Source organism: Callithrix jacchus, chromosome 18 (genome assembly GCF_049354715.1).
Source record: "Callithrix jacchus isolate 240 chromosome 18, calJac240_pri, whole genome shotgun sequence".
NCBI lineage: Eukaryota > Metazoa > Chordata > Mammalia > Primates > Cebidae > Callithrix > Callithrix jacchus.
In genome coordinates, this window is record NC_133519.1 from 13883390 (window position 1) to 13909312 (window position 25923).

Here is a 25923-nt window from a genome sequence, read left to right on the forward strand (position 1 = left end):
TTCTACCTTGATCCTGCTTATAAATTCTGAAGGATCTTATATGGTACAGAGAAGATTCCTGTAAACATGATTTAGCCTCTTGCAGAGAAAAGCAGGTGGTGTGGTGCCCGTGTTAGGAATCCATAGCTGGGATGTTAACCCTAGTCTCGCACCCGTCTTACTGCAGACCTGGAAACGTTGCTACATCGTTTCGTCTCTGTGTTACATCTTTAACAAAATGTTAAAATGCCCACTGCTACTTTCCTAGAAGGACGGGAAGGATGAAGTTCACTTTGAAAAAGAGAGTGTATGCTTTCTCAGAGACAAGACGGGACACTGCTCGGCACTTCCGTGACGGTGAACCTACAGAACTTACCTTCCGTCTTCAGCTGACAGGCCAGGGAGTAGACCACTCGACTCACAAGAAGTTTATTTTTGCTGTCTCCGTATCTCCGTTCTTCATCGTCATCTTCTCGAGCTCCTGTAATCAAATTCAGAAGAGCAGGTCACAGTAAGCAAATGGCACTTCGCACAAGACCAAATCAGTGTCCAGTCATAGCACGAGGACTTAAAATAGTCTCAATGGAAGAATGCGATATTATATGATGGGAATGTTCTAACGGGGCCCTAGATTCGGTTGCCTCAGGAGCAGATGAGCCTGCTTTTCAGATCCATGGAACAAAATCTGTCTCATCTTGTAGATCTCGATCCCAATCCTCTGACTTAAGTCAGTCCAAACGATTAAAACTTGTACCCCAAAATCTTCAAAACTTCCCCTGACTGCTTTCCAGAAGGGTTGCTGCAATACTCATCTAGCTCATCCTGTATCACGGCCAACCAAGGGTTAGAGAAATGTATACAGGAGACTGGACCAACGGATGTATTTTAACAACCTCTACTTAAAAAAGAATCTGTGGAGCCGGCATGGTGACTCATGCCTGGAATCCCAGCACTTTAGGAGGTCTGGGAGGGCAGATCCCTTGACCTCAGGAGTTCGAGATCAGCCTGGCCAACATGGAGAAACCCCGCCTCTACATCAAACACCAACAGCAGCCAGGCGTGGTGGTGCCCACCGGGGAGCCCAGCTAATTGGGAGGCTGAGGCACCGGTACCAGGGTACTTCCTGCTCTTGATGGGGCCACTTACACATACCACAGGTTCTATCAGGAGCAGGATCCCCTTTCACTTCCTCACAGGAGGTACTGTCTGCTATCGCTGTGTTTCCCCCAGGGTCCCCAACACACAGCTTTGCCTGCTGGGCCTCAGCCGAAACTGGAACCAAATGCAAGTTCGGCAGCCTCAGACATTTAAACCAATAGACTAGACGCTACTTCTCTGCAGGATCTTATACTTTACAGAGAGGATTCCTGTAAACATGGATTTAGCCTCTTGCTGTGAAAAACAGGTGGTTCCGTGCCTGCGTCAGAAACCCATAGCTGGGATTGTAACCCCAGTCTCACACCCACCTTACTGCAGACGTGGAAAAGTTGCTAAACACTTTGGCCTCTGTCTTCCACCTTTAACCAAATGGTAAAACACCCATTTCTATTTTCTAGGAGTATGGGAAAGACGAGATTAACTTTGAGGAAGAGAGCGGTCAGTTTCTCGAGACGGGGCAGGACATCGTTCATCACTTTTGTGGAGGTGAACCTATGGAACTCACCGTATGTCCTCAGCCGGTAGTTCAGGGAGTAGTCCACCTCACTCAGAAGACATCTATTTCGGCGGACTCCGACATCCGGTTTATCTTCCCGCTGGGTGCAGCATTTCTCAATGGCTTCTGGAACGTTCACCCCTGGAATTTTTCCGGCAACAGCCCTGCCAGATGCCACCGTGATGACATTCGGGGCAGAACACGAAAAGCCAGGGACTGGAAAGGAGAAACCCAAACACATGATGGGTTAGAAACTGGTGACGTCAAATTGGTTTAATCAGGACTGAGGGATGTCACTGATGGCCTTGCCTATTCATTTGAAGATGTTATTTCCCCAAATTACTCTCCTCATCTGCACTCTCGATCACCTTAAAGTCAACTTGTCTTAGCTACTCATTGCCCTTGGAGCCAGGACATCCACATTTCTACCTTGATCCTGCTTATAAGTTCTGAAGGATCTTATATGGTACAGAGAAGATTCCTGTAAACATGATTTAGCCTCTTGCAGAGAAAAGCAGGTGGTGTGGTGCCCGTGTTAGGAATCCATAGCTGGGATGTTAACCCTAGTCTCGCACCCGTCTTACTGCAGACCTGGAAACGTTGCTACATCGTTTCGTCTCTGTGTTACATCTTTAACAAAATGTTAAAATACCCGCTGCTACTTTCCTAGAAGGACGGGAAGGATGAAGTTCACTTTGAAAAAGAGAGTGTATGCTTTCTCAGAGACAAGACGGGACACTGCTCGGCACTTCCGTGACGGTGAACCTACAGAACTTACCTTCCGTCTTCAGCTGACAGGCCAGGGAGTAGACCACTCGACTCACAAGAAGTTTATTTTTGCTGTCTCCGTATCTCCGTTCTTCATCGTCATCTTCTCGAGCTCCTGTAATCAAATTCAGAAGAGCAGGTCACAGTAAGCAAATGGCACTTCGCACAAGACCAAATCAGTGTCCAGTCATAGCACGAGGACTTAAAATAGTCTCAATGGAAGAATGCGATATTATATGATGGGAATGTTCTAACGGGGCCCTAGATTCGGTTGCCTCAGGAGCAGATGAGCCTGCTTTTCAGATCCATGGAACAAAATCTGTCTCATCTTGTAGATCTCGATCCCAATCCTCTGACTTAAGTCAGTCCAAACGATTAAAACTTGTACCCCAAAATCTTCAAAACTTCCCCTGACTGCTTTCCAGAAGGGTTGCTGCAATACTCATCTAGCTCATCCTGTATCACGGCCAACCAAGGGTTAGAGAAATGTATACAGGAGACTGGACCAACGGATGTATTTTAACAACCTCTACTTAAAAAAAGAATCTGTGGAGCCGGCATGGTGGCTCATGCCTGGAATCCCAGCACTTTAGGAGGTCTGGGAGGGCAGATCCCTTGACCTCAGGAGTTCGAGATCAGCCTGGCCAACATGGAGAAACCCCGCCTCTACATCAAACACAAACAGCAGCCAGGCGTGGTGGTGCCCACCGGGGATCCCAGCTAATTGGGAGGCTGAGGCACCGGTACCAGGGTACTTCCTGCTCTTGATGGGGCCACTTACACATACCACAGGTTCTATCAGGAGCAGGATCCCCTTTCACTTCCTCACAGGAGGTACTGTCTGCTATCGCTGTGTTTCCCCCAGGGTCCCCAACACACAGCTTTGCCTGCTGGGCCTCAGCCGAAACTGGAACCAAATGCAAGTTCGGCAGCCTCAGACATTTAAACCAATAGACTAGACGCTACTTCTCTGCAGGATCTTATACTTTACAGAGAGGATTCCTGTAAACATGGATTTAGCCTCTTGCTGTGAAAAACAGGTGGTTCCGTGCCTGCGTCAGAAATCCATAGCTGGGATTGTAACCCCAGTCCCACACCCACCTTACTGCAGACGTGGAAAAGTTGCTAAACACTTTGGCCTCTGTCTTCCACCTTTAACCAAATGGTAAAACACCCATTTCTATTTTCTAGGAGTATGGGAAAGACGAGATTAACTTTGAGGAAGAGAGCGGTCAGTTTCTCGAGACGGGGCAGGACACCGTTCATCACTTTTGTGGAGGTGAACCTATGGAACTCACCGTATGTCCTCAGCCGGTAGTTCAGGGAGTAGTCCACCTCACTCAGAAGACATCTATTTCGGCGGACTCCGACATCCGGTTTATCTTCCCGCTGGGTGCAGCATTTCTCAATGGCTTCTGGAACGTTCACCCCTGGAATTTTTCCAGCAACAGCCCTGCCAGATGCCACCGTGATGACATTCGGGGCAGAACACGAAAAGCCAGGGACTGGAAAGGAGAAACCCAAACACATGATGGGTTAGAAACTGGTGATGTCAAATTGGTTTAATCAGGACTGAGGGATGTCACTGATGGCCTTGCCTATTCATTTGAAGATGTTATTTCCCCAAATTACTCTCCTCATCTGCACTCTCGATCACCTTAAAGTCAACTTGTCTTAGCTACTCATTGCCCTTGGAGCCAGGACATCCACATTTCTACCTTGATCCTGCTTATAAGTTCTGAAGGATCTTATATGGTACAGAGAAGATTCCTGTAAACATGATTTAGCCTCTTGCAGAGAAAAGCAGGTGGTGTGGTGCCCGTGTTAGGAATCCATAGCTGGGATGTTAACCCTAGTCTCGCACCCGTCTTACTGCAGACCTGGAAACGTTGCTACATCGTTTCGTCTCTGTGTTACATCTTTAACAAAATGTTAAAATACCCGCTGCTACTTTCCTAGAAGGACGGGAAGGATGAAGTTCACTTTGAAAAAGAGAGTGTATGCTTTCTCAGAGACAAGACGGGACACTGCTCGGCACTTCCGTGACGGTGAACCTACAGAACTTACCTTCCGTCTTCAGCTGACAGGCCAGGGAGTAGACCACTCGACTCACAAGAAGTTTATTTTTGCTGTCTCCGTATCTCCGTTCTTCATCGTCATCTTCTCGAGCTCCTGTAATCAAATTCAGAAGAGCAGGTCACAGTAAGCAAATGGCACTTCGCACAAGACCAAATCAGTGTCCAGTCATAGCACGAGGACTTAAAATAGTCTCAATGGAAGAATGCGATATTATATGATGGGAATGTTCTAACGGGGCCCTAGATTCGGTTGCCTCAGGAGCAGATGAGCCTGCTTTTCAGATCCATGGAACAAAATCTGTCTCATCTTGTAGATCTCGATCCCATATCCTCTGACTTAAGTCAGTCCAAACGATTAAAACTTGTACCCCAAAATCTTCAAAACTTCCCCTGACTGCTTTCCAGAAGGGTTGCTGCAATACTCATCTAGCTCATCCTGTATCACGGCCAACGAAGGGTTAGAGAAATGTATACCGGAGACTGGACCGACTAATGTATTTTAACAACCTCTACTTAAAAAAGAATCTGTGGAGCCAGCATGGTGGCTCATGACCAGAATCCAAACACTTTAGGAGGTCTGGGAGGGCAGATCCCTTGACCTCAGGAGTTCGAGATCAGCCTGGCCAACATGGAGAAACCCCGCCTCTACATCAAACACAAACAGCAGCCAGGCGTGGTGGTGCCCACCGGGGATCCCAGCTAATTGGGAGGCTGAGGCACCGGTACCAGGGTACTTCCTGCTCTTGATGGGGCCACTTACACATACCACAGGTTCTATCAGGAGCAGGATCCCCTTTCACTTCCTCACAGGAGGTACTGTCTGCTATCGCTGTGTTTCCCCCAGGGTCCCCAACACACAGCTTTGCCTGCTGGGCCTCAGCCGAAACTGGAACCAAATGCAAGTTCGGCAGCCTCAGACATTTAAACCAATAGACTAGACGCTACTTCTCTGCAGGATCTTATACTTTACAGAGAGGATTCCTGTAAACATGGATTTAGCCTCTTGCTGTGAAAAACAGGTGGTTCCGTGCCTGCGTCAGAAACCCATAGCTGGGATTGTAACCCCAGTCCCACACCCACCTTACTGCAGACGTGGAAAAGTTGCTAAACACTTTGGCCTCTGTCTTCCACCTTTAACCAAATGGTAAAACACCCATTTCTATTTTCTAGGAGTATGGGAAAGACGAGATTAACTTTGAGGAAGAGAGCAGTCAGTTTCTCGAGACGGGGCAGGACATCGTTCATCACTTTTGTGGAGGTGAACCTATGGAACTCACCGTATGTCCTCAGCCGGTAGTTCAGGGAGTAGTCCACCTCACTCAGAAGACATCTATTTCGGCGGACTCCGACATCCGGTTTATCTTCCCGCTGGGTGCAGCATTTCTCAATGGCTTCTGGAACGTTCACCCCTGGAATTTTTCCGGCAACAGCCCTGCCAGATGCCACCGTGATGACATTCGGGGCAGAACACGAAAAGCCAGGGACTGGAAAGGAGAAACCCAAACACATGATGGGTTAGAAACTGGTGACGTCAAATTGGTTTAATCAGGACTGAGGGATGTCACTGATGGCCTTGCCTATTCATTTGAAGATGTTATTTCCCCAAATTACTCTCCTCATCTGCACTCTCGATCACCTTAAAGTCAACTTGTCTTAGCTACTCATTGCCCTTGGAGCCAGGACATCCACATTTCTACCTTGATCCTGCTTATAAGTTCTGAAGGATCTTATATGGTACAGAGAAGATTCCTGTAAACATGATTTAGCCTCTTGCAGAGAAAAGCAGGTGGTGTGGTGCCCGTGTTAGGAATCCATAGCTGGGATGTTAACCCTAGTCTCGCACCCGTCTTACTGCAGACCTGGAAACGTTGCTACATCGTTTCGTCTCTGTGTTACATCTTTAACAAAATGTTAAAATACCCGCTGCTACTTTCCTAGAAGGACGGGAAGGATGAAGTTCACTTTGAAAAAGAGAGTGTATGCTTTCTCAGAGACAAGACGGGACACTGCTCGGCACTTCCGTGACGGTGAACCTACAGAACTTACCTTCCGTCTTCAGCTGACAGGCCAGGGAGTAGACCACTCGACTCACAAGAAGTTTATTTTTGCTGTCTCCATATCTCCGTTCTTCATCGTCATCTTCTCGAGCTCCTGTAATCAAATTCAGAAGAGCAGGTCACAGTAAGCAAATGGCACTTCGCACAAGACCAAATCAGTGTCCAGTCATAGCACGAGGACGTAAAATAGTCTCAATGGAAGAATGCGATATTATATGATGGGAATGTTCTAACGGGGCCCTAGATTCGGTTGCCTCAGGAGCAGATGAGCCTGCTTTTCAGATCCATGGAACAAAATCTGTCTCATCTTGTAGACCTCGATCCCATATCCTCTGACTTAAGTCAGTCCAAACGATTAAAACTTGTACCCCAAAATCTTCAAAACTTCCCCTGACTGCTTTCCAGAAGGGTTGCTGCAATACTCATCTAGCTCACCCTGTATCACGGCCAACCAAGGGTTAGAGAAATGTATACAGGAGACTGGACCAACGGATGTATTTTAACAACCTCTACTTAAAAAAAGAATCTGTGGAGCCGGCATGGTGGCTCATGCCTGGAATCCCAGCACTTTAGGAGGTCTGGGAGGGCAGATCCCTTGACCTCAGGAGTTCGAGATCAGCCTGGCCAACATGGAGAAACCCCGCCTCTACATCAAACACAAACAGTAGCCAGGCATGGTGGTGCCCACCGGGGATCCCAGCTAATTGGGAGGCTGAGGCACCGGTACCAGGGTACTTCCTGCTCTTAATGGGGCCACTTACACATACCACAGGTTCTATCAGGAGCAGGATCCCCTTTCACTTCCTCACAGGAGGTACTGTCTGCTATCGCTGTGTTTCCCCCAGGGTCCCCAACACACAGCTTTGCCTGCTGGGCCTCAGCCGAAACTGGAACCAAATGCAAGTTCGGCAGCCTCAGACATTTAAACCAATAGACTAGACACTACTTCTCTGCAGGATCTTATACTTTACAGAGAGGATTCCTGTAAACATGGATTTAGCCTCTTGCTGTGAAAAACAGGTGGTTCCGTGCCTGCGTCAGAAACCCATAGCTGAAATTGTAACCCCAGTCTCACACCCACCTTACTGCAGACGTGGAAAAGTTGCTAAACACTTTGGCCTCTGTCTTCCACCTTTAACCAAATGGTAAAACACCCATTTCTATTTTCTAGGAGTATGGGAAAGACGAGATTAACTTTGAGGAAGAGAGCGGTCAGTTTCTCGAGACGGGGCAGGACACCGTTCATCACTTTTGTGGAGGTGAACCTATGGAACTCACCGTATGTCCTCAGCCGGTAGTTCAGGGAGTAGTCCACCTCACTCAGAAGACATCTATTTCGGCGGACTCCGACATCCGGTTTATCTTCCCGCTGGGTGCAGCATCTCTCAATGGCTTCTGGAACGTTCACCCCTGGAATTTTTCCGGCAACAGCCCTGCCAGATGCCACCGTGATGACATTCGGGGCAGAACACGAAAAGCCAGGGACTGGAAAGGAGAAACCCAAACACATGATGGGTTAGAAACTGGTGACGTCAAATTGGTTTAATCAGGACTGAGGGATGTCACTGATGGCCTTGCCTATTCATTTGAAGATGTTATTTCCCCAAATTACTCTCCTCATCTGCACTCTCGATCACCTTAAAGTCAACTTGTCTTAGCTACTCATTGCCCTTGGAGCCAGGACATCCACATTTCTACCTTGATCCTGCTTATAAGTTCTGAAGGATCTTATATGGTACAGAGAAGATTCCTGTAAACATGATTTAGCCTCTTGCAGAGAAAAGCAGGTGGTGTGGTGCCCGTGTTAGGAATCCATAGCTGGGATGTTAACCCTAGTCTCGCACCCGTCTTACTGCAGACCTGGAAACGTTGCTACATCGTTTCGTCTCTGTGTTACATCTTTAACAAAATGTTAAAATGCCCGCTGCTACTTTCCTAGAAGGACGGGAAGGATGAAGTTCACTTTGAAAAAGAGAGTGTATGCTTTCTCAGAGACAAGACGGGACACTGCTCGGCACTTCCGTGACGGTGAACCTACAGAACTTACCTTCCGTCTTCAGCTGACAGGCCAGGGAGTAGACCACTCGACTCACAAGAAGTTTATTTTTGCTGTCTCCGTATCTCCGTTCTTCATCGTCATCTTCTCGAGCTCCTGTAATCAAATTCAGAAGAGCAGGTCACAGTAAGCAAATGGCACTTCGCACAAGACCAAATCAGTGTCCAGTCATAGCACGAGGACTTAAAATAGTCTCAATGGAAGAATGCGATATTATATGATGGGAATGTTCTAACGGGGCCCTAGATTCGGTTGCCTCAGGAGCAGATGAGCCTGCTTTTCAGATCCATGGAACAAAATCTGTCTCATCTTGTAGATCTCGATCCCAATCCTCTGACTTAAGTCAGTCCAAACGATTAAAACTTGTACCCCAAAATCTTCAAAACTTCCCCTGACTGCTTTCCAGAAGGGTTACTGCAATACTCATCTAGCTCATCCTGTATCACGGCCAACCAAGGGTTAGAGAAATGTATACAGGAGACTGGACCAACGGATGTATTTTAACAACCTCTACTTAAAAAAGAATCTGTGGAGCCGGCATGGTGGCTCATGCCTGGAATCCCAGCACTTTAGGAGGTCTGGGAGGGCAGATCCCTTGACCTCAGGAGTTCGAGATCAGCCTGGCCAACGTGGAGAAACCCCGCCTCTACATCAAACACAAACAGCAGCCAGGCGTGGTGGTGCCCACCGGGGAGCCCAGCTAATTGGGAGGCTGAGGCACCGGTACCAGGGTACTTCCTGCTCTTGATGGGGCCACTTACACATACCACAGGTTCTATCAGGAGCAGGATCCCCTTTCACTTCCTCACAGGAGGTACTGTCTGCTATCGCTGTGTTTCCCCCAGGGTCCCCAACACACAGCTTTGCCTGCTGGGCCTCAGCCGAAACTGGAACCAAATGCAAGTTCGGCAGCCTCAGACATTTAAACCAATAGACTAGACGCTACTTCTCTGCAGGATCTTATACTTTACAGAGAGGATTCCTGTAAACATGGATTTAGCCTCTTGCTGTGAAAAACAGGTGGTTCCGTGCCTGCGTCAGAAATCCATAGCTGGGATTGTAACCCCAGTCCCACACCCACCTTACTGCAGACGTGGAAAAGTTGCTAAACACTTTGGCCTCTGTCTTCCACCTTTAACCAAATGGTAAAACACCCATTTCTATTTTCTAGGAGTATGGGAAAGACGAGATTAACTTTGAGGAAGAGAGCGGTCAGTTTCTCGAGACGGGGCAGGACATCGTTCATCACTTTTGTGGAGGTGAACCTATGGAACTCACCGTATGTCCTCAGCCGGTAGTTCAGGGAGTAGTCCACCTCACTCAGAAGACATCTATTTCGGCGGACTCCGACATCCGGTTTATCTTCCCGCTGGGTGCAGCATTTCTCAATGGCTTCTGGAACGTTCACCCCTGGAATTTTTCCGGCAACAGCCCTGCCAGATGCCACCGTGATGACATTCGGGGCAGAACACGAAAAGCCAGGGACTGGAAAGGAGAAACCCAAACACATGATGGGTTAGAAACTGGTGACGTCAAATTGGTTTAATCAGGACTGAGGGATGTCACTGATGGCCTTGCCTATTCATTTGAAGATGTTATTTCCCCAAATTACTCTCCTCATCTGCACTCTCGATCACCTTAAAGTCAACTTGTCTTAGCTACTCATTGCCCTTGGAGCCAGGACATCCACATTTCTACCTTGATCCTGCTTATAAGTTCTGAAGGATCTTATATGGTACAGAGAAGATTCCTGTAAACATGATTTAGCCTCTTGCAGAGAAAAGCAGGTGGTGTGGTGCCCGTGTTAGGAATCCATAGCTGGGATGTTAACCCTAGTCTCGCACCCGTCTTACTGCAGACCTGGAAATGTTGCTACATCGTTTCGTCTCTGTGTTACATCTTTAACAAAATGTTAAAATACCCGCTGCTACTTTCCTAGAAGGACGGGAAGGATGAAGTTCACTTTGAAAAAGAGAGTGTATGCTTTCTCAGAGACAAGACGGGACACTGCTCGGCACTTCCGTGACGGTGAACCTACAGAACTTACCTTCCGTCTTCAGCTGACAGGCCAGGGAGTAGACCACTCGACTCACAAGAAGTTTATTTTTGCTGTCTCCGTATCTCCGTTCTTCATCGTCATCTTCTCGAGCTCCTGTAATCAAATTCAGAAGAGCAGGTCACAGTAAGCAAATGGCACTTCGCACAAGACCAAATCAGTGTCCAGTCATAGCACGAGGACGTAAAATAGTCTCAATGGAAGAATGCGATATTATATGATGGGAATGTTCTAACGGGGCCCTAGATTCGGTTGCCTCAGGAGCAGATGAGCCTGCTTTTCAAATCCATGGAACAAAATCTGTCTCATCTTGTAGACCTCGATCCCATATCCTCTGACTTAAGTCAGTCCAAACGATTAAAACTTGTACCCCAAAATCTTCAAAACTTCCCCTGACTGCTTTCCAGAAGGGTTGCTGCAATACTCATCTAGCTCACCCTGTATCACGGCCAACCAAGGGTTAGAGAAATGTATACAGGAGACTGGACCAACGGATGTATTTTAACAACCTCTACTTAAAAAAAGAATCTGTGGAGCCGGCATGGTGGCTCATGCCTGGAATCCCAGCACTTTAGGAGGTCTGGGAGGGCAGATCCCTTGACCTCAGGAGTTCGAGATCAGCCTGGCCAACATGGAGAAACCCCGCCTCTACATCAAACACAAACAGTAGCCAGGCATGGTGGTGCCCACCGGGGATCCCAGCTAATTGGGAGGCTGAGGCACCGGTACCAGGGTACTTCCTGCTCTTAATGGGGCCACTTACACATACCACAGGTTCTATCAGGAGCAGGATCCCCTTTCACTTCCTCACAGGAGGTACTGTCTGCTATCGCTGTGTTTCCCCCAGGGTCCCCAACACACAGCTTTGCCTGCTGGGCCTCAGCCGAAACTGGAACCAAATGCAAGTTCGGCAGCCTCAGACATTTAAACCAATAGACTAGACACTACTTCTCTGCAGGATCTTATACTTTACAGAGAGGATTCCTGTAAACATGGATTTAGCCTCTTGCTGTGAAAAACAGGTGGTTCCGTGCCTGCGTCAGAAACCCATAGCTGAAATTGTAACCCCAGTCTCACACCCACCTTACTGCAGACGTGGAAAAGTTGCTAAACACTTTGGCCTCTGTCTTCCACCTTTAACCAAATGGTAAAACACCCATTTCTATTTTCTAGGAGTATGGGAAAGACGAGATTAACTTTGAGGAAGAGAGCGGTCAGTTTCTCGAGACGGGGCAGGACACCGTTCATCACTTTTGTGGAGGTGAACCTATGGAACTCACCGTATGTCCTCAGCCGGTAGTTCAGGGAGTAGTCCACCTCACTCAGAAGACATCTATTTCGGCGGACTCCGACATCCGGTTTATCTTCCCGCTGGGTGCAGCATTTCTCAATGGCTTCTGGAACGTTCACCCCTGGAATTTTTCCGGCAACAGCCCTGCCAGATGCCACCGTGATGACATTCGGGGCAGAACACGAAAAGCCAGGGACTGGAAAGGAGAAACCCAAACACATGATGGGTTAGAAACTGGTGACGTCAAATTGGTTTAATCAGGACTGAGGGATGTCACTGATGGCCTTGCCTATTCATTTGAAGATGTTATTTCCCCAAATTACTCTCCTCATCTGCACTCTCGATCACCTTAAAGTCAACTTGTCTTAGCTACTCATTGCCCTTGGAGCCAGGACATCCACATTTCTACCTTGATCCTGCTTATAAGTTCTGAAGGATCTTATATGGTACAGAGAAGATTCCTGTAAACATGATTTAGCCTCTTGCAGAGAAAAGCAGGTGGTGTGGTGCCCGTGTTAGGAATCCATAGCTGGGATGTTAACCCTAGTCTCGCACCCGTCTTACTGCAGACCTGGAAACGTTGCTACATCGTTTCGTCTCTGTGTTACATCTTTAACAAAATGTTAAAATGCCCGCTGCTACTTTCCTAGAAGGACGGGAAGGATGAAGTTCACTTTGAAAAAGAGAGTGTATGCTTTCTCAGAGACAAGACGGGACACTGCTCGGCACTTCCGTGACGGTGAACCTACAGAACTTACCTTCCGTCTTCAGCTGACAGGCCAGGGAGTAGACCACTCGACTCACAAGAAGTTTATTTTTGCTGTCTCCGTATCTCCGTTCTTCATCGTCATCTTCTCGAGCTCCTGTAATCAAATTCAGAAGAGCAGGTCACAGTAAGCAAATGGCACTTCGCACAAGACCAAATCAGTGTCCAGTCATAGCACGAGGACTTAAAATAGTCTCAATGGAAGAATGCGATATTATATGATGGGAATGTTCTAACGGGGCCCTAGATTCGGTTGCCTCAGGAGCAGATGAGCCTGCTTTTCAGATCCATGGAACAAAATCTGTCTCATCTTGTAGATCTCGATCCCAATCCTCTGACTTAAGTCAGTCCAAACGATTAAAACTTGTACCCCAAAATCTTCAAAACTTCCCCTGACTGCTTTCCAGAAGGGTTACTGCAATACTCATCTAGCTCATCCTGTATCACGGCCAACCAAGGGTTAGAGAAATGTATACAGGAGACTGGACCAACGGATGTATTTTAACAACCTCTACTTAAAAAAGAATCTGTGGAGCCGGCATGGTGGCTCATGCCTGGAATCCCAGCACTTTAGGAGGTCTGGGAGGGCAGATCCCTTGACCTCAGGAGTTCGAGATCAGCCTGGCCAACATGGAGAAACCCCGCCTCTACATCAAACACAAACAGCAGCCAGGCGTGGTGGTGCCCACCGGGGAGCCCAGCTAATTGGGAGGCTGAGGCACCGGTACCAGGGTACTTCCTGCTCTTGATGGGGCCACTTACACATACCACAGGTTCTATCAGGAGCAGGATCCCCTTTCACTTCCTCACAGGAGGTACTGTCTGCTATCGCTGTGTTTCCCCCAGGGTCCCCAACACACAGCTTTGCCTGCTGGGCCTCAGCCGAAACTGGAACCAAATGCAAGTTCGGCAGCCTCAGACATTTAAACCAATAGACTAGACGCTACTTCTCTGCAGGATCTTATACTTTACAGAGAGGATTCCTGTAAACATGGATTTAGCCTCTTGCTGTGAAAAACAGGTGGTTCCGTGCCTGCGTCAGAAATCCATAGCTGGGATTGTAACCCCAGTCCCACACCCACCTTACTGCAGACGTGGAAAAGTTGCTAAACACTTTGGCCTCTGTCTTCCACCTTTAACCAAATGGTAAAACACCCATTTCTATTTTCTAGGAGTATGGGAAAGACGAGATTAACTTTGAGGAAGAGAGCGGTCAGTTTCTCGAGACGGGGCAGGACATCGTTCATCACTTTTGTGGAGGTGAACCTATGGAACTCACCGTATGTCCTCAGCCGGTAGTTCAGGGAGTAGTCCACCTCACTCAGAAGACATCTATTTCGGCGGACTCCGACATCCGGTTTATCTTCCCGCTGGGTGCAGCATTTCTCAATGGCTTCTGGAACGTTCACCCCTGGAATTTTTCCGGCAACAGCCCTGCCAGATGCCACCGTGATGACATTCGGGGCAGAACACGAAAAGCCAGGGACTGGAAAGGAGAAACCCAAACACATGATGGGTTAGAAACTGGTGACGTCAAATTGGTTTAATCAGGACTGAGGGATGTCACTGATGGCCTTGCCTATTCATTTGAAGATGTTATTTCCCCAAATTACTCTCCTCATCTGCACTCTCGATCACCTTAAAGTCAACTTGTCTTAGCTACTCATTGCCCTTGGAGCCAGGACATCCACATTTCTACCTTGATCCTGCTTATAAGTTCTGAAGGATCTTATATGGTACAGAGAAGATTCCTGTAAACATGATTTAGCCTCTTGCAGAGAAAAGCAGGTGGTGTGGTGCCCGTGTTAGGAATCCATAGCTGGGATGTTAACCCTAGTCTCGCACCCGTCTTACTGCAGACCTGGAAACGTTGCTACATCGTTTCGTCTCTGTGTTACATCTTTAACAAAATGTTAAAATACCCGCTGCTACTTTCCTAGAAGGACGGGAAGGATGAAGTTCACTTTGAAAAAGAGAGTGTATGCTTTCTCAGAGACAAGACGGGACACTGCTCGGCACTTCCGTGACGGTGAACCTACAGAACTTACCTTCCGTCTTCAGCTGACAGGCCAGGGAGTAGACCACTCGACTCACAAGAAGTTTATTTTTGCTGTCTCCGTATCTCCGTTCTTCATCGTCATCTTCTCGAGCTCCTGTAATCAAATTCAGAAGAGCAGGTCACAGTAAGCAAATGGCACTTCGCACAAGACCAAATCAGTGTCCAGTCATAGCACGAGGACTTAAAATAGTCTCAATGGAAGAATGCGATATTATATGATGGGAATGTTCTAACGGGGCCCTAGATTCGGTTGCCTCAGGAGCAGATGAGCCTGCTTTTCAGATCCATGGAACAAAATCTGTCTCATCTTGTAGATCTCGATCCCATAGCCTCTGACTTAAGTCAGTCCAAACGATTAAAACTTGTACCCCAAAATCTTCAAAACTTCCCCTGACTGCTTTCCAGAAGGGTTGCTGCAATACTCATCTAGCTCACCCTGTATCACGGCCAACCAAGGGTTAGAGAAATGTATACAGGAGACTGGACCAACGGATGTATTTTAACAACCTCTACTAAAAAAGAATCTGTGGAGCCAGCATGGTGGCTCATGACCGGAATCCCAACACTTTAGGAGGTCTGGGAGGGCAGATCCCTTGACCTCAGGAGTTCGAGATCAGCCTGGCCAACATGGAGAAACCCCGCCTCTACATCAAACACCAACAGCAGCCAGGCGTGGTGGTGCCCACCGGGGATCCCAGCTAATTGGGAGGCTGAGGCACTGGTACCAGGGTACTTCCTGCTCTTGATGGGGCCACTTACACATACCACAGGTTCTATCAGGAGCAGGATCCCCTTTCAGTTCCTCACAGGAGGTACTGTCTGCTATCACTGTGTTTCCCCCAGGGTCCCCAACACACAGCTTTGCCTGCTGGGCCTCAGCCGAAACCAGAACCAAATGCAAGCTCAGCAGCCTCAGACATTTGGACCAACAGACTAGATGCTACTTCTCTGCAGGATATTGTACTTTACATAGAGGATTCCTGTCAACATGGATTTAGCCTCTTGCTGAGAAAAACAGGTGGTTCCGTGCCTGCGTCAGAAATCCATAGCTGGGATTGTAACCCCAATCCCACACCCACCTTACTGCAGATGTGGAAATGTTGCTAAACACTTTGGCCTCTGTCTTCCATCTTTAACCAAATAGTAAAACACCCATTTCTATTTTCTAGGAGTATGGGAAAGACGAGATTAACTTTGAGGAAGAGAGCGGTCAGTTTCTCAAGATGGGGCAGGACATGGTTAACTTCTGTGGAGGTGAACCTATGGAACTCACCATATGTCCTCAGCCGGTAGTTCAGGGAGTAGTTCGCCTCACTCAGAAGACATCTATTTTTGTTGACTCCAACATCCGGTTTGTTATCTTCCCGCTGGGAGCAGGATTTCACAATGCCTTCTGGAACGTTCACCTCTGGGTCTTTTCTGGAAGGAAGCTTATCGGAATCCACCTTGCTGATGTTTGGGTAAAAATACAGAAAGCCAGGGACTGGAAAGGAGAAACCAAAACACATGGTGGGTTAGAAACTGGTGACGTCAAATTGGTTGAATCAGGACTGAGGGATGTCACTGACAGCATTGCCTATTCATTTGAAGATGTTATTTCCCTGAATTACTCTTCTCATCTGCACTCTCGATCACCTTAGAGTCAACTTGTCTTAGCTACTCGTTTACCTTGAAGCCAGGACATAAACATTTCTACCTTGATCCTGTTTTTAAGTTCTAAAGGATCTTATATGGTATGGATAAGATTCCTGTAAACATGATTTAGCCTCCTGCAGAGAAAAGCAGGTGTTTTGGTTCCTGTGTTGGAAATCAGTATCTGGGATGTTCACCCAATCTCACACCTGTCTTATTGCAGATGTGGAAAGTTGCTAAATAATTTTGCCTGTGTGTTACGTCTTTAAGAAAATGTTAAAATACCAATTGCTACCTTCCTAGAAGTCTGGGAGTGATAAAATTAGACTGAAGAAGAGAGTAGAGCAGTTGTCAGAGACAAGACAGAACACTGTCCAGGACTTCCGTAATGGTGAACCTACAGAACTCACCTTTCATCCTCAGCCGGCAGGCCAGGTAGTAGGCCACTTGACTCATAACAAGTTTATTTTTGCTGTCTCTGTATTTTTGTTCTTCATCGTGATCTTTTCGATCATCTGTAAACAAATTAAGAAGAGCAGGTCACATTAAGGAAATCGCACTTCACACAAGACCAAATCAGAGTCCTGTCATAGCACAAGGACGTAAAATATTCTCAGTGTAAGGATGTGATATTCTGACAGGAATGTTCTAACAGGCCCTTGATTAGGTTGCCTCAGTAGTATATGAGCCTGCTTTTCAGATCCATGGGACAAAATTTCCCTCATCTGGTAGATCTTAATCATGTATCCTCTTACCTAAATCAGTGTAAATAATTAAACCTTTTTTCCCAAATCTTCAAAAATTGCCCTGCTTTCCAGAAGCATTGCTGGAATACCAAGTTATCTCATCATATATCATGGTCAATGAATGGTTAGAGAAATTTATATAGGAGACTGGACTGATGGATGAATCCTAACAACCTTTACTTAAAAAAGAATCCATGGAGGCAGCCCAGTGTCTCACACCTGGAACTCCAGCACTTTAGCAGGCCCAGGGAGGCAGATCACATGACTTCAGGAGTTGAAGACCAGCCTGGCCAACATAGTGAAACCCTGCCTCTACTAACAATACAAAAATTACCATTTGCGGTGGTGCCCACCAGGGATCCCAGCTAATTGGAAGGCTGAGGCACCAGTACCAGGGTACTCCCTGCTCTTGATGGTGCCACATACACATACCACAGATGTTATTGGAGCGAATTCCCCTTCTAGCTCTCCACAGGAGGTATTGCGTGCTATCACCACGTTTCCCCCAGTGTCCCCAGAACAGAGCTTTGCCTACTGGGCCTCAGAAAACCAGAAGCAAATGGAAGTGCACTAGCCTTAGACATTTTGACCAACAGACTAGATGCTACTTGTCGGCAGGATCTTATACTGTACAGAGAGGATTCCTGTAAACATGGATTTGGTCTCTTGCTGAGAAAAACAGGTTGTTCTGTGCCTGCGTGAGAAATTGATAGCTGGGATTGTGACCCCAGTTGTACACCCACCTTACTGCAGACCTGAAAACATTGCTAACTACCTTGGCTTCTGTCTTCCATCTTTAACAAAATGTTAAAATACCCATTGCTAATTTCTACAGGTATGGGAAGAATGAAATTAATTTTGATGAAGAGAACTGTTAGTTTCTCAAAACAACACAGGATATCATTGATCACTTTCGTGGTGGTCAACCTACAGAACCTACCGTCTGTCTTCATCCGGTAGTTCTGGAAGTAGGCCACCTGGCTCAGAAGAAGTCTGTTTTTGCTGGCTCCGACATTCGGTTTGTTTTCTTCCTGTTGTGAGCCGGATTTCTCAATGCCTTCTGGAACGTTCACCTCTCGGTTTATTCTAAAAGGAGGCCTGCCAGATGCCACCATGTTGACTTTTTGGGCACAACACAGAAAGCCGGGGACTGGGGAGAAGAAACCCAGACACATAATGGGTTACAAACTGGTGACAATAAGTTGGTTTAATCAGGACTGAGGGATCTCCCTGACAGCCTTGCCTACTGCACATGGTGTTTCCCTGCTTTTACTCTTCTTATCTCCACTCTTGATCTCCTTAGAGTCAACTTGTCTTAGCTACTCAGTCACCCTGAAACCAGGATATAAACGCTTCTGCCTTTATCTTGCTTATAAATTCTGAAGGATCCTATGTGTTAGAAAGAATTCCTGACAACGTGATTTAGTCTCTTGCTGAGAAAAACAGGTGGTTCTGTGCCTGTGTCAGGAATCGTTAGCTGCATTATTAACCCTAGTCCGACACCCACCTTACTGCAGATGTGGAAGCGTTGCTAAATGCCTTGGTCTCTGACTTCCCTCTTTACCATAATGTTAAAATACCCATTGCTATTTTCCTAGAAGTATGGGAAGGATTAAATTAACTTTGAAGACGAGAGTGTGTAATTTCTCAGAGATAAGACAGGACATTGTTCAGCACTTCCGTGATGGTGAACCTATAGAACTTACCTTCCATCTTATGCCGGCAGCCCAGGTAGTAGGCCACTTGACTCAAAAAAAGTTTATTTTTGCGGTCTCTGTATTTCTGTTCTTCATAGTCATCTTTTTGATCTTCTATAAACAAATTCAGAAGAGCAGGTGACATTAAGCAAATTGCACTTCACACAAGACCAAATCAGTGTCCAGTCATAGCACAAGGACTTAAAATACTCTCAGTATAAGAATGTGTTATTCTGACAGTAATGTTCTAATGGGCCCTAGACTAAGTTGCCCTAGAAGTAGATGAGCCTGCTTTTCAAATCCATGGGACAAAATTTCCCTCATCTGGTAGACCTTAATCACTTATCCTCTGACCTAAGCCAGTGCAAAAATTAAAATGTTTCACCCAAAATCTTCCAGAAATTGCCCTACTTTCCAGAAGCATTGCTGCAATACTGATTTATCTCATCATATATTATGGTCAATTAATGGATAGAGAAATTTATATAGGAGACTGAACAAACTGATGAATTCTAACAACCTTTCCTGAAAAAGGAATCTGTGGAACCACCATGGTGGCTCTTGCCTGAAATCCAAGCAATTTAGGAGGCACACCAGGGCAGATCCCTCAATCTCAGGAGTTCAAGACCAGCCTGGCAAACATCATGAAACCCCACCTCTACTAAAAATACAATAGTAAGCCAGGTATGCTGCTGCCCACCAGAAATCCCAGCTGATTGGGAGGTTGAGGCACCAGTACCAGGGTACTCCCTGCTCTTGATGATACCACTTACACATACCACAGGTTCTATTAGCAGCAGCGTCCCCTTCAAACTCCTCACAGTGGGTACTGTCTGCTATCACTGTGTTTCCCCCAGTGTCCCCAGAACACACCTTTGCCTACTGGACCTCAGCAGTCTCCGGAACCTAATGGAAGTTCAGTAGCCTCAGACATTTAGACCAACAGACTGGATGCTACTTGTCTGCAGAATCTTATACGGTACAGAGAGGATTCCTGTAAACAGGATTTAGCCTTTTGCTGAGAAAAACAGGTGGTTCTGTGCCTGGGTCAGAAATCAAGAGCTGGGTTTGTAACCCCAGTCCCTCACCCACCTTACTGCAGACGTGGAACAGTTGATAAATACTTTGGCCTCTGTCTTCCATCTTTAACTCAATGTTAAAATACCCATTGCTATTTTCTACAAGTATGGGAACCATGAAATTAATTTGGATGAAGAGAACGGTTAGTTTCTAGAGAGAAGACAGGACGTCACTCAACAGTTTCATGGTGGTGAACCTATACAACTTACTGTCTGTCTTCAGCTGATAGTTCTGGAAGTAGGCCACCTGGCTCAGAAGAAGTCTATTTTTGCTGTCTCTGAAACTCAGTTTGGTCTCTTCCTGCTGGGTGTAGGAATTCTCGACGATATCAGGAAAGTTCACCTCTGTGGTTTGCCTGGAACACGCCCTGCCAGGTGCCGCCATGGTGACATTTGGGGCACCCAGGCACAGCCAGGGACTAGGGAGAAGAAACCCAAACACAGAATGGGTTAAAAAATGGAAATCAAATAGGTTTAATCAGGACTGAGGAATTTCAATAACTCAAATTCCTAACTTACTATTCAGAAAAACAATCCCTCCTCACAGAATGTTAGGGTCCTTAACTGCCAAAACAATGTAGGAAACGCTTGAGCTCAGAGCTGAAGGTGCTGCCTCTAGCTCAGACTCTGACAAGAGTGTGGGAGACAGGGCCAGTGTCCCAGGTAACAGTCTGCTGTTGCAATAATAGAATTATAAGCTGGGTGTGTCACGGAATCTTCATTCCAACTGCCCAGGGTTTGCTAAAACACAGGCCCCCTGGTCTCACCTGAGCTCACAACCAATGGGGAACCGTTCCTCTATCAGTCACTCTCAGTATTTGTCTACCCTTGTGACGATGCCACAGTCCCATCTCATTCCCAATATATCTAAGCATGTGCCTCATTTTTTCATCTCTTCTGTGTATAAAATCAAGGCAGAAACAGTTTCCCAACATGTGATATTTTCTTAATGCTAGAAATGAAGTCAGTCATCCCTCCTTCTCATATGTTAAAACAGAATTGGAGGCTTTTCCACAAGTTTAACATATCATCCTATTACACTGCCATGAAATCCTCTGACTTTTCTGCAGTTTTTTCTGTATCCACTAGAGACTGAATGAGGAATTCATTTTTTTAATGAATTAAAATGCTTTCTTTCCTGGCTCACTATTCCTCTTGCTGCATCCCATGGTTATGCTGATTTATATTTTCTTACCATCAGATATCACTACACTGATATTTAAGGCAGAAGAGACTTTTCATTACACTTAAGACCAGTTCCATGGCCCTATATCCAAAGCTTCCTCTGTGTGGGATGATTGGTTTTCTAATGTGACTGAACACTACATCTCATTCTTGTCACTTATAAATGGCAATTTAGTCCCAGAAGAGCTCTTTTCAAGGTGTCAAGTCATCAAAATCATTTCTATAGAGATCTCCTGAAAGCGTATGTGACCATCTATCTTGGGAAGTCTGGTAAACCTGGTATGATTTTGTTGTTTTCATTTCATGTTGTCCACATATTGAAAACAACAGGGCCATGAGCGGTCCTTATGGAATACTGTTTGACACATATTTTTCTGAGTTGGTCTAATGCCATTGATGTGTGGTTGCATCCCACTAACCAAACACGGTAAGATCAAGGTGATGGTCAGGGGTGGTTGGTGGTCCTCCGTGTTGCTGTGAAGTAGAAGGGGAATTGGGGATGACAGGAACGAGTAGGAAGAGTGATCCCTGAGCCTCCTCCTCACTTTCTCAGCTTTCATCGCCACCCAGGTTTTGGGAGCCTGGGACTTGGGAGACTGTTCTGTAGCCCAGGTCTCCTATGTTTGGCTGCTTCCTGGGCTTGCTGTCGAGGGTGCAATGGGTGTGACCCTGGGCTGCCCAGCATTCATGTGGAAGTGAAGCAAGGAGGACTGGATCGATCCCATTGGAAAGCGTGCCTCTCTACAGCCCCCATCATCCTCCAGCAACACTGTGAGCACACCGCTTAGAGATACATCAAAGGCTTTATGTATATACATGTTCTGGTGTCTGGGAGGCCTGACATTCTCTGGCAGAAGCAAAATCTGTCAGGTTTCTTCATTATAAAAATGATAAAACTGCAGGTTCACAAAGTTATGTGGCTTACTTCAGGTCACACAGGGATAAGTTTTGAGCAGTGCCAATAAAAGCAATCACAACAATTATTCCATAATGATTCATAGGATCCATGTCATTCAGTAAATATTCATATAATTATTCACTAATTATCTGTTGACCAATCTCTACCAGGCATTTTGCTCAAAACTGTGCCCATATTTGGACAGTATATCTTCATCAGAATCCTCAAGGTAACGCTGTTATCCTAAGAATCAGGTAAGAAACCTGAACAAGAGGGCTAGCAAATCATGAATTTGGCCACATTTCCATTTTCTGGTTTCTGTGATGCTGGACAAATGACCAGAATGAGTCACCGGAAGACTATTCATCCCTGTGTCATTTTCCAGGACACAGATGTGTCCTCCAAGTATATTGGGACCAAAATTCACAAGTGTCTGCAACCTTGCTTTAACAGCATGGAAAATAACCTCTATTTTTCATGGAATTAGACCTGGAAGTTCCCTAGACCTTTGGAATATACAAGAGAAGGTCTGTATATCTTTGTCCCCATCAGTGCCACTCAGTTCTCCCAGTATGACCTGGCCATGCCCCTGCACTTACCCTTGTCCTGCTCAACCATCTCCATGCACCATCCAATTCCATCAGTGATTCAGGCTCCTCCCAAGGCTCCGTGAAATAGGTACAGGTCTCAGGACATCACACACATTCCAGGCACAAAAGCAGCCCATATTGTAAAGCGGGCAGCTGTGTTCCCGCTTCCCTGAAGTTGGCAGTGATGTCCTAGGACAGGAAGAAACACTTTCTCTTGTTAGGAGGTCTCTTCTTCATGTCCCGGGGCCTCTAATCTAGTGAACACAACTGTCCTGAAAGTGAATGAACTTGCTAAATTCCTGGTTTCTTGCTAGGTGGCTAGAATAGAGTTTTAAGACTTCCTTAGATCCCCATGTTTGCTGAAGTCTGAATACTTACCAGTATGACTCCTTTTCTTGTAAGGGGTAGCTTAGGGAAGACTGGCCCCATTGCCATGCAAAGAGAGGTAAAGTGAATTTCTACTCAAAGCAACCTTGAATTTGGAACTAGGTTTTCCACTGTTTCAAAGCTGGCCTGTAGGTCCAACTGTCACATATTTGGACATATATCTTCATCGGAATCCTCAGGCTTGTGTCCTCAAAGGCTTGTGTGTCTGCTGTACTCAGCATAAAGTTATTTCTCATTATGGTAAGTTATAATTAACTTGCCACAATATAATTCATTACCAAGATGGTTATTTATCACTATGGCAAGGACAAATTTAGAAGAGCTATTAAATTTACTTCTTTATCTCCCCAGCTGGAAACAGTCTATAGCTACTGATATCATCAGTGTCCTCTGAATACCTTGGCTGTGTTAACTGCTTTGACTCAACATGGAGCTGAGGTGTTGGTGTACTGTATGTCAAGATGCTGAAATATGGCTGAAGTCCCGGGTCACTGGCCCAGGACATCCACTGAGTTCATCTCATGAGACCTGGGCCTGGCTTCCACCATCACTACACTTCTCATGAATCACCAGTCTCTAGATTTAGAACTCTGTGAAACCTGGGATCCTATTTTACTCACCTCTGTGGTCATGATCCTTAGCTAAGGGCCCAGCACAGAGGGGCCTCTCAGCAGTGTTCATCCATGACTGAATAAAATAAATTACAAACCTCCAACCCTTTCACCTACATTTCTGTCCCCAATGTCTTGTAAGGGATGCTCTTTCTCTCAGAATGCTGCAAATCCCCTTCCCTAGAGAGGTGCCTGCCCTACACCATCCCTGCCGCAGGATCCTCTCCTGTGGGAGCTTCAAGGAAGACTAGTCTGTCCTGAAAATGTTCTCTTATGCCTCCCCCTGTCATTAGGAGTAATGTCCTTTGACATACACTCCCGTCCTCCGGGCTGCCACAACACCTCAGTTGGGTAGCACTACTGTGTCTTGTTGAAATGATCTGTTTGTGTTCTTCCACTCACTGGCTTGAGTTTCTTTAGAGAGACATTAAATACCTGAATCCCAAGTGCTTAGCACAGTACAAAGAAAATTAAATACTCAATAAATATTCATGAGAAACTTCCCTCAACTGAACGTGCAGAGGAATATTATTAGTATCACTGCTTCATATACAAGCAAGGGACACTTACACTGGCACCTGACCTAGGGCAGAGCTGTTTGATGTAAGAATGGACATCTCCAACCCTTCTCCACGCATGGTTATTCCCTCTAACTCACACTGACCTGAAGAGCATCCACTGCTACAGCAGCACTGACGCTGAGGCTCCTGGGTCTGGGGAGTGTTCATCCATGACTGAATAAAACTGATTACAAACCTCTGAACCTTTCTTGGAGTTCAAGCTGCCCCTCATTATAAACCAGCTCTGATCTAACCTGTGGCTCTCCCTGGCCAGAGGCAGGAGATTCCTGTCGAGTAAGTTTCTCTCAGTCCCCACTGCTGAGGGTTTAAATGATCATAGGCATTGCCCATTTCCCCTCAGGCTTCTGTCCTGCTCTGTCCTTATTCTCCCCTTCTTTGGTTTTCACTTACCAATGGCTTCACCTTTGTGGATTATTCTCATCCCCTAAACCTGCTGACTTTCTTTCTTCCACCTGTTCCCCCAGCTCTGGGATTCCAGCGTGTACTCAGCTAAGGCTCCTGCAGGAGACACACAGAGTCAGGTCTCAGCTGAAGCTCCCAGGCAGTATTGAAAAGCATCTCAATTCCTCAGAAGCTCAGAGAAAACAGAGCAGGAAGGGACCTCAGAGAGGCACAATAAGCCTCTACTTTACTGATGAGGAAACACTGAAGCCCAGAAACACGGAGACTCTCCCAGGATCCCTCCCTCACCACTTGGTGGCAGCAGATCCATCACACAAGTCTTGGCCTCAGCCTCCCTGTGCAGAGCAGGTAACTCACCCTCCAGAAGCTCACTGCTGCCATTAGGAAAACTTTAGATGAAAAATAGTAATTTCCACTGTGAAAACAAAAACGGGAAAAGCCCCTTTCCTTGGACAAACCCTCTATCACAGTTCTACAGTCCTGGCCTTTATACTTGGTCAGTTGTCATTCACTGGCTGCTAGACTGGGGCAGGGAGCACATAGGATTAAATAGTGTTTCACACAACCCTGCTTTCCCGGCCTGGGCTCTCAGCTCCTCCATTCTTCTTCAGAAACTTTCTGCTGCTGTATCTGCTGGAGAGTCCAGGTCCTCCTGTGGGTCATTTCTCCATGAAGATCCCTGTTATTTTCTTCCTCTCTTAAAGATAGAAAGGGCAGAGATTGGTTCTGGGACTCCATAGTCTTAGGTTTTCTCCTAAGCCAGCCAGGGCAGCTGAAAGCAATCATGACTGAGAGCGGTCAGGTGAGTGAAGAGGAGCACGGGCTCACAAGGAGATCCTCTCGTGGAGATGGTCAGGACCGTGACACAGGAAATGTCTGACCAATTCTGCGGGGGATGATGCAACAAGAATTAAGTGGAGGATGCTGCCACGAGGAGAAAAAGGAAGAACCAAAAGAGCAGGGGGAGAAGGAAAATAAAATGTTTTCCATAATGATAGAAAAAAATGCAGAGCCCAGAGGCAAAACCCCCTGTCACAGAGGGTTAGTTCCAGACTGTGGAGCCTAATGAAGAATTTCTGGCTGGACTTTGCTCAGCTCCAGGTCAAAATGGTTTTGGATCAGTGACTTTGCTCCCTCCACTTTCCCTCTTTTTGAACAAGAATCACTAGCAGTGTTATCCTGTGACTGTCCCACCATTGCACATTGAGGACAGATAAGCTGTTTGTTCAGTTTCATGGGTCAACAGGGTAAGGGAATTATATCAAGGATCTGTACTTGGGCTGGGCCTGGTGGCTCATGCATGAAATCCTAGCACCTTGGGAGGCTGAGGGGGACAGCCCCTGAGGTCAGG

At 46.5% G+C, this 25923-nt stretch overlaps 1 protein-coding gene across 12 annotated transcripts in view; it reads right to left on the minus strand.

Annotated features, from left to right (window-relative positions):
- The window catches only part of LOC128930163 (uncharacterized), a 57093-nt gene that overhangs the window by 13337 nt on the left and 17833 nt on the right, over window positions 1-25923 (minus strand). For 4 of the 12 annotated variants that reach the window (XM_078355312.1, XM_078355309.1, XM_078355308.1 and 1 more), the window contains 22 exons: window positions 24561-25269; window positions 22601-22780; window positions 20129-20337; window positions 18849-18953; window positions 18083-18292; window positions 16807-16911; window positions 16038-16247; window positions 14754-14858; window positions 13985-14191; window positions 12698-12802; window positions 11929-12135; window positions 10640-10744; window positions 9871-10077; window positions 8584-8688; window positions 7815-8021; window positions 6526-6630; window positions 5757-5963; window positions 4469-4573; window positions 3700-3906; window positions 2412-2516; window positions 1643-1849; window positions 356-460 (listed from right to left, as the gene is read on the minus strand). In XM_078355312.1, the coding sequence (XP_078211438.1) occupies window positions 356-460; window positions 1643-1849; window positions 2412-2516; window positions 3700-3906; window positions 4469-4573; window positions 5757-5963; window positions 6526-6630; window positions 7815-8021; window positions 8584-8688; window positions 9871-10077; window positions 10640-10744; window positions 11929-12135; window positions 12698-12802; window positions 13985-14191; window positions 14754-14858; window positions 16038-16247; window positions 16807-16911; window positions 18083-18292; window positions 18849-18953; window positions 20129-20303 (3094 nt within the window). In that variant the 5' untranslated portion in view covers window positions 20304-20337; window positions 22601-22780; window positions 24561-25269. Of the gene's footprint in view, window positions 1-355; window positions 461-1642; window positions 1850-2411; window positions 2517-3699; window positions 3907-4468; window positions 4574-5756; window positions 5964-6525; window positions 6631-7814; window positions 8022-8583; window positions 8689-9870; window positions 10078-10639; window positions 10745-11928; window positions 12136-12697; window positions 12803-13984; window positions 14192-14753; window positions 14859-16037; window positions 16248-16806; window positions 16912-18082; window positions 18293-18848; window positions 18954-20128; window positions 20338-20437; window positions 20559-22600; window positions 22781-24560; window positions 25270-25923 lie in introns of those variants that run through there. The other 8 variants (XM_078355315.1, XM_078355310.1, XM_078355316.1 and 5 more) reach the window with 4 other exon arrangements.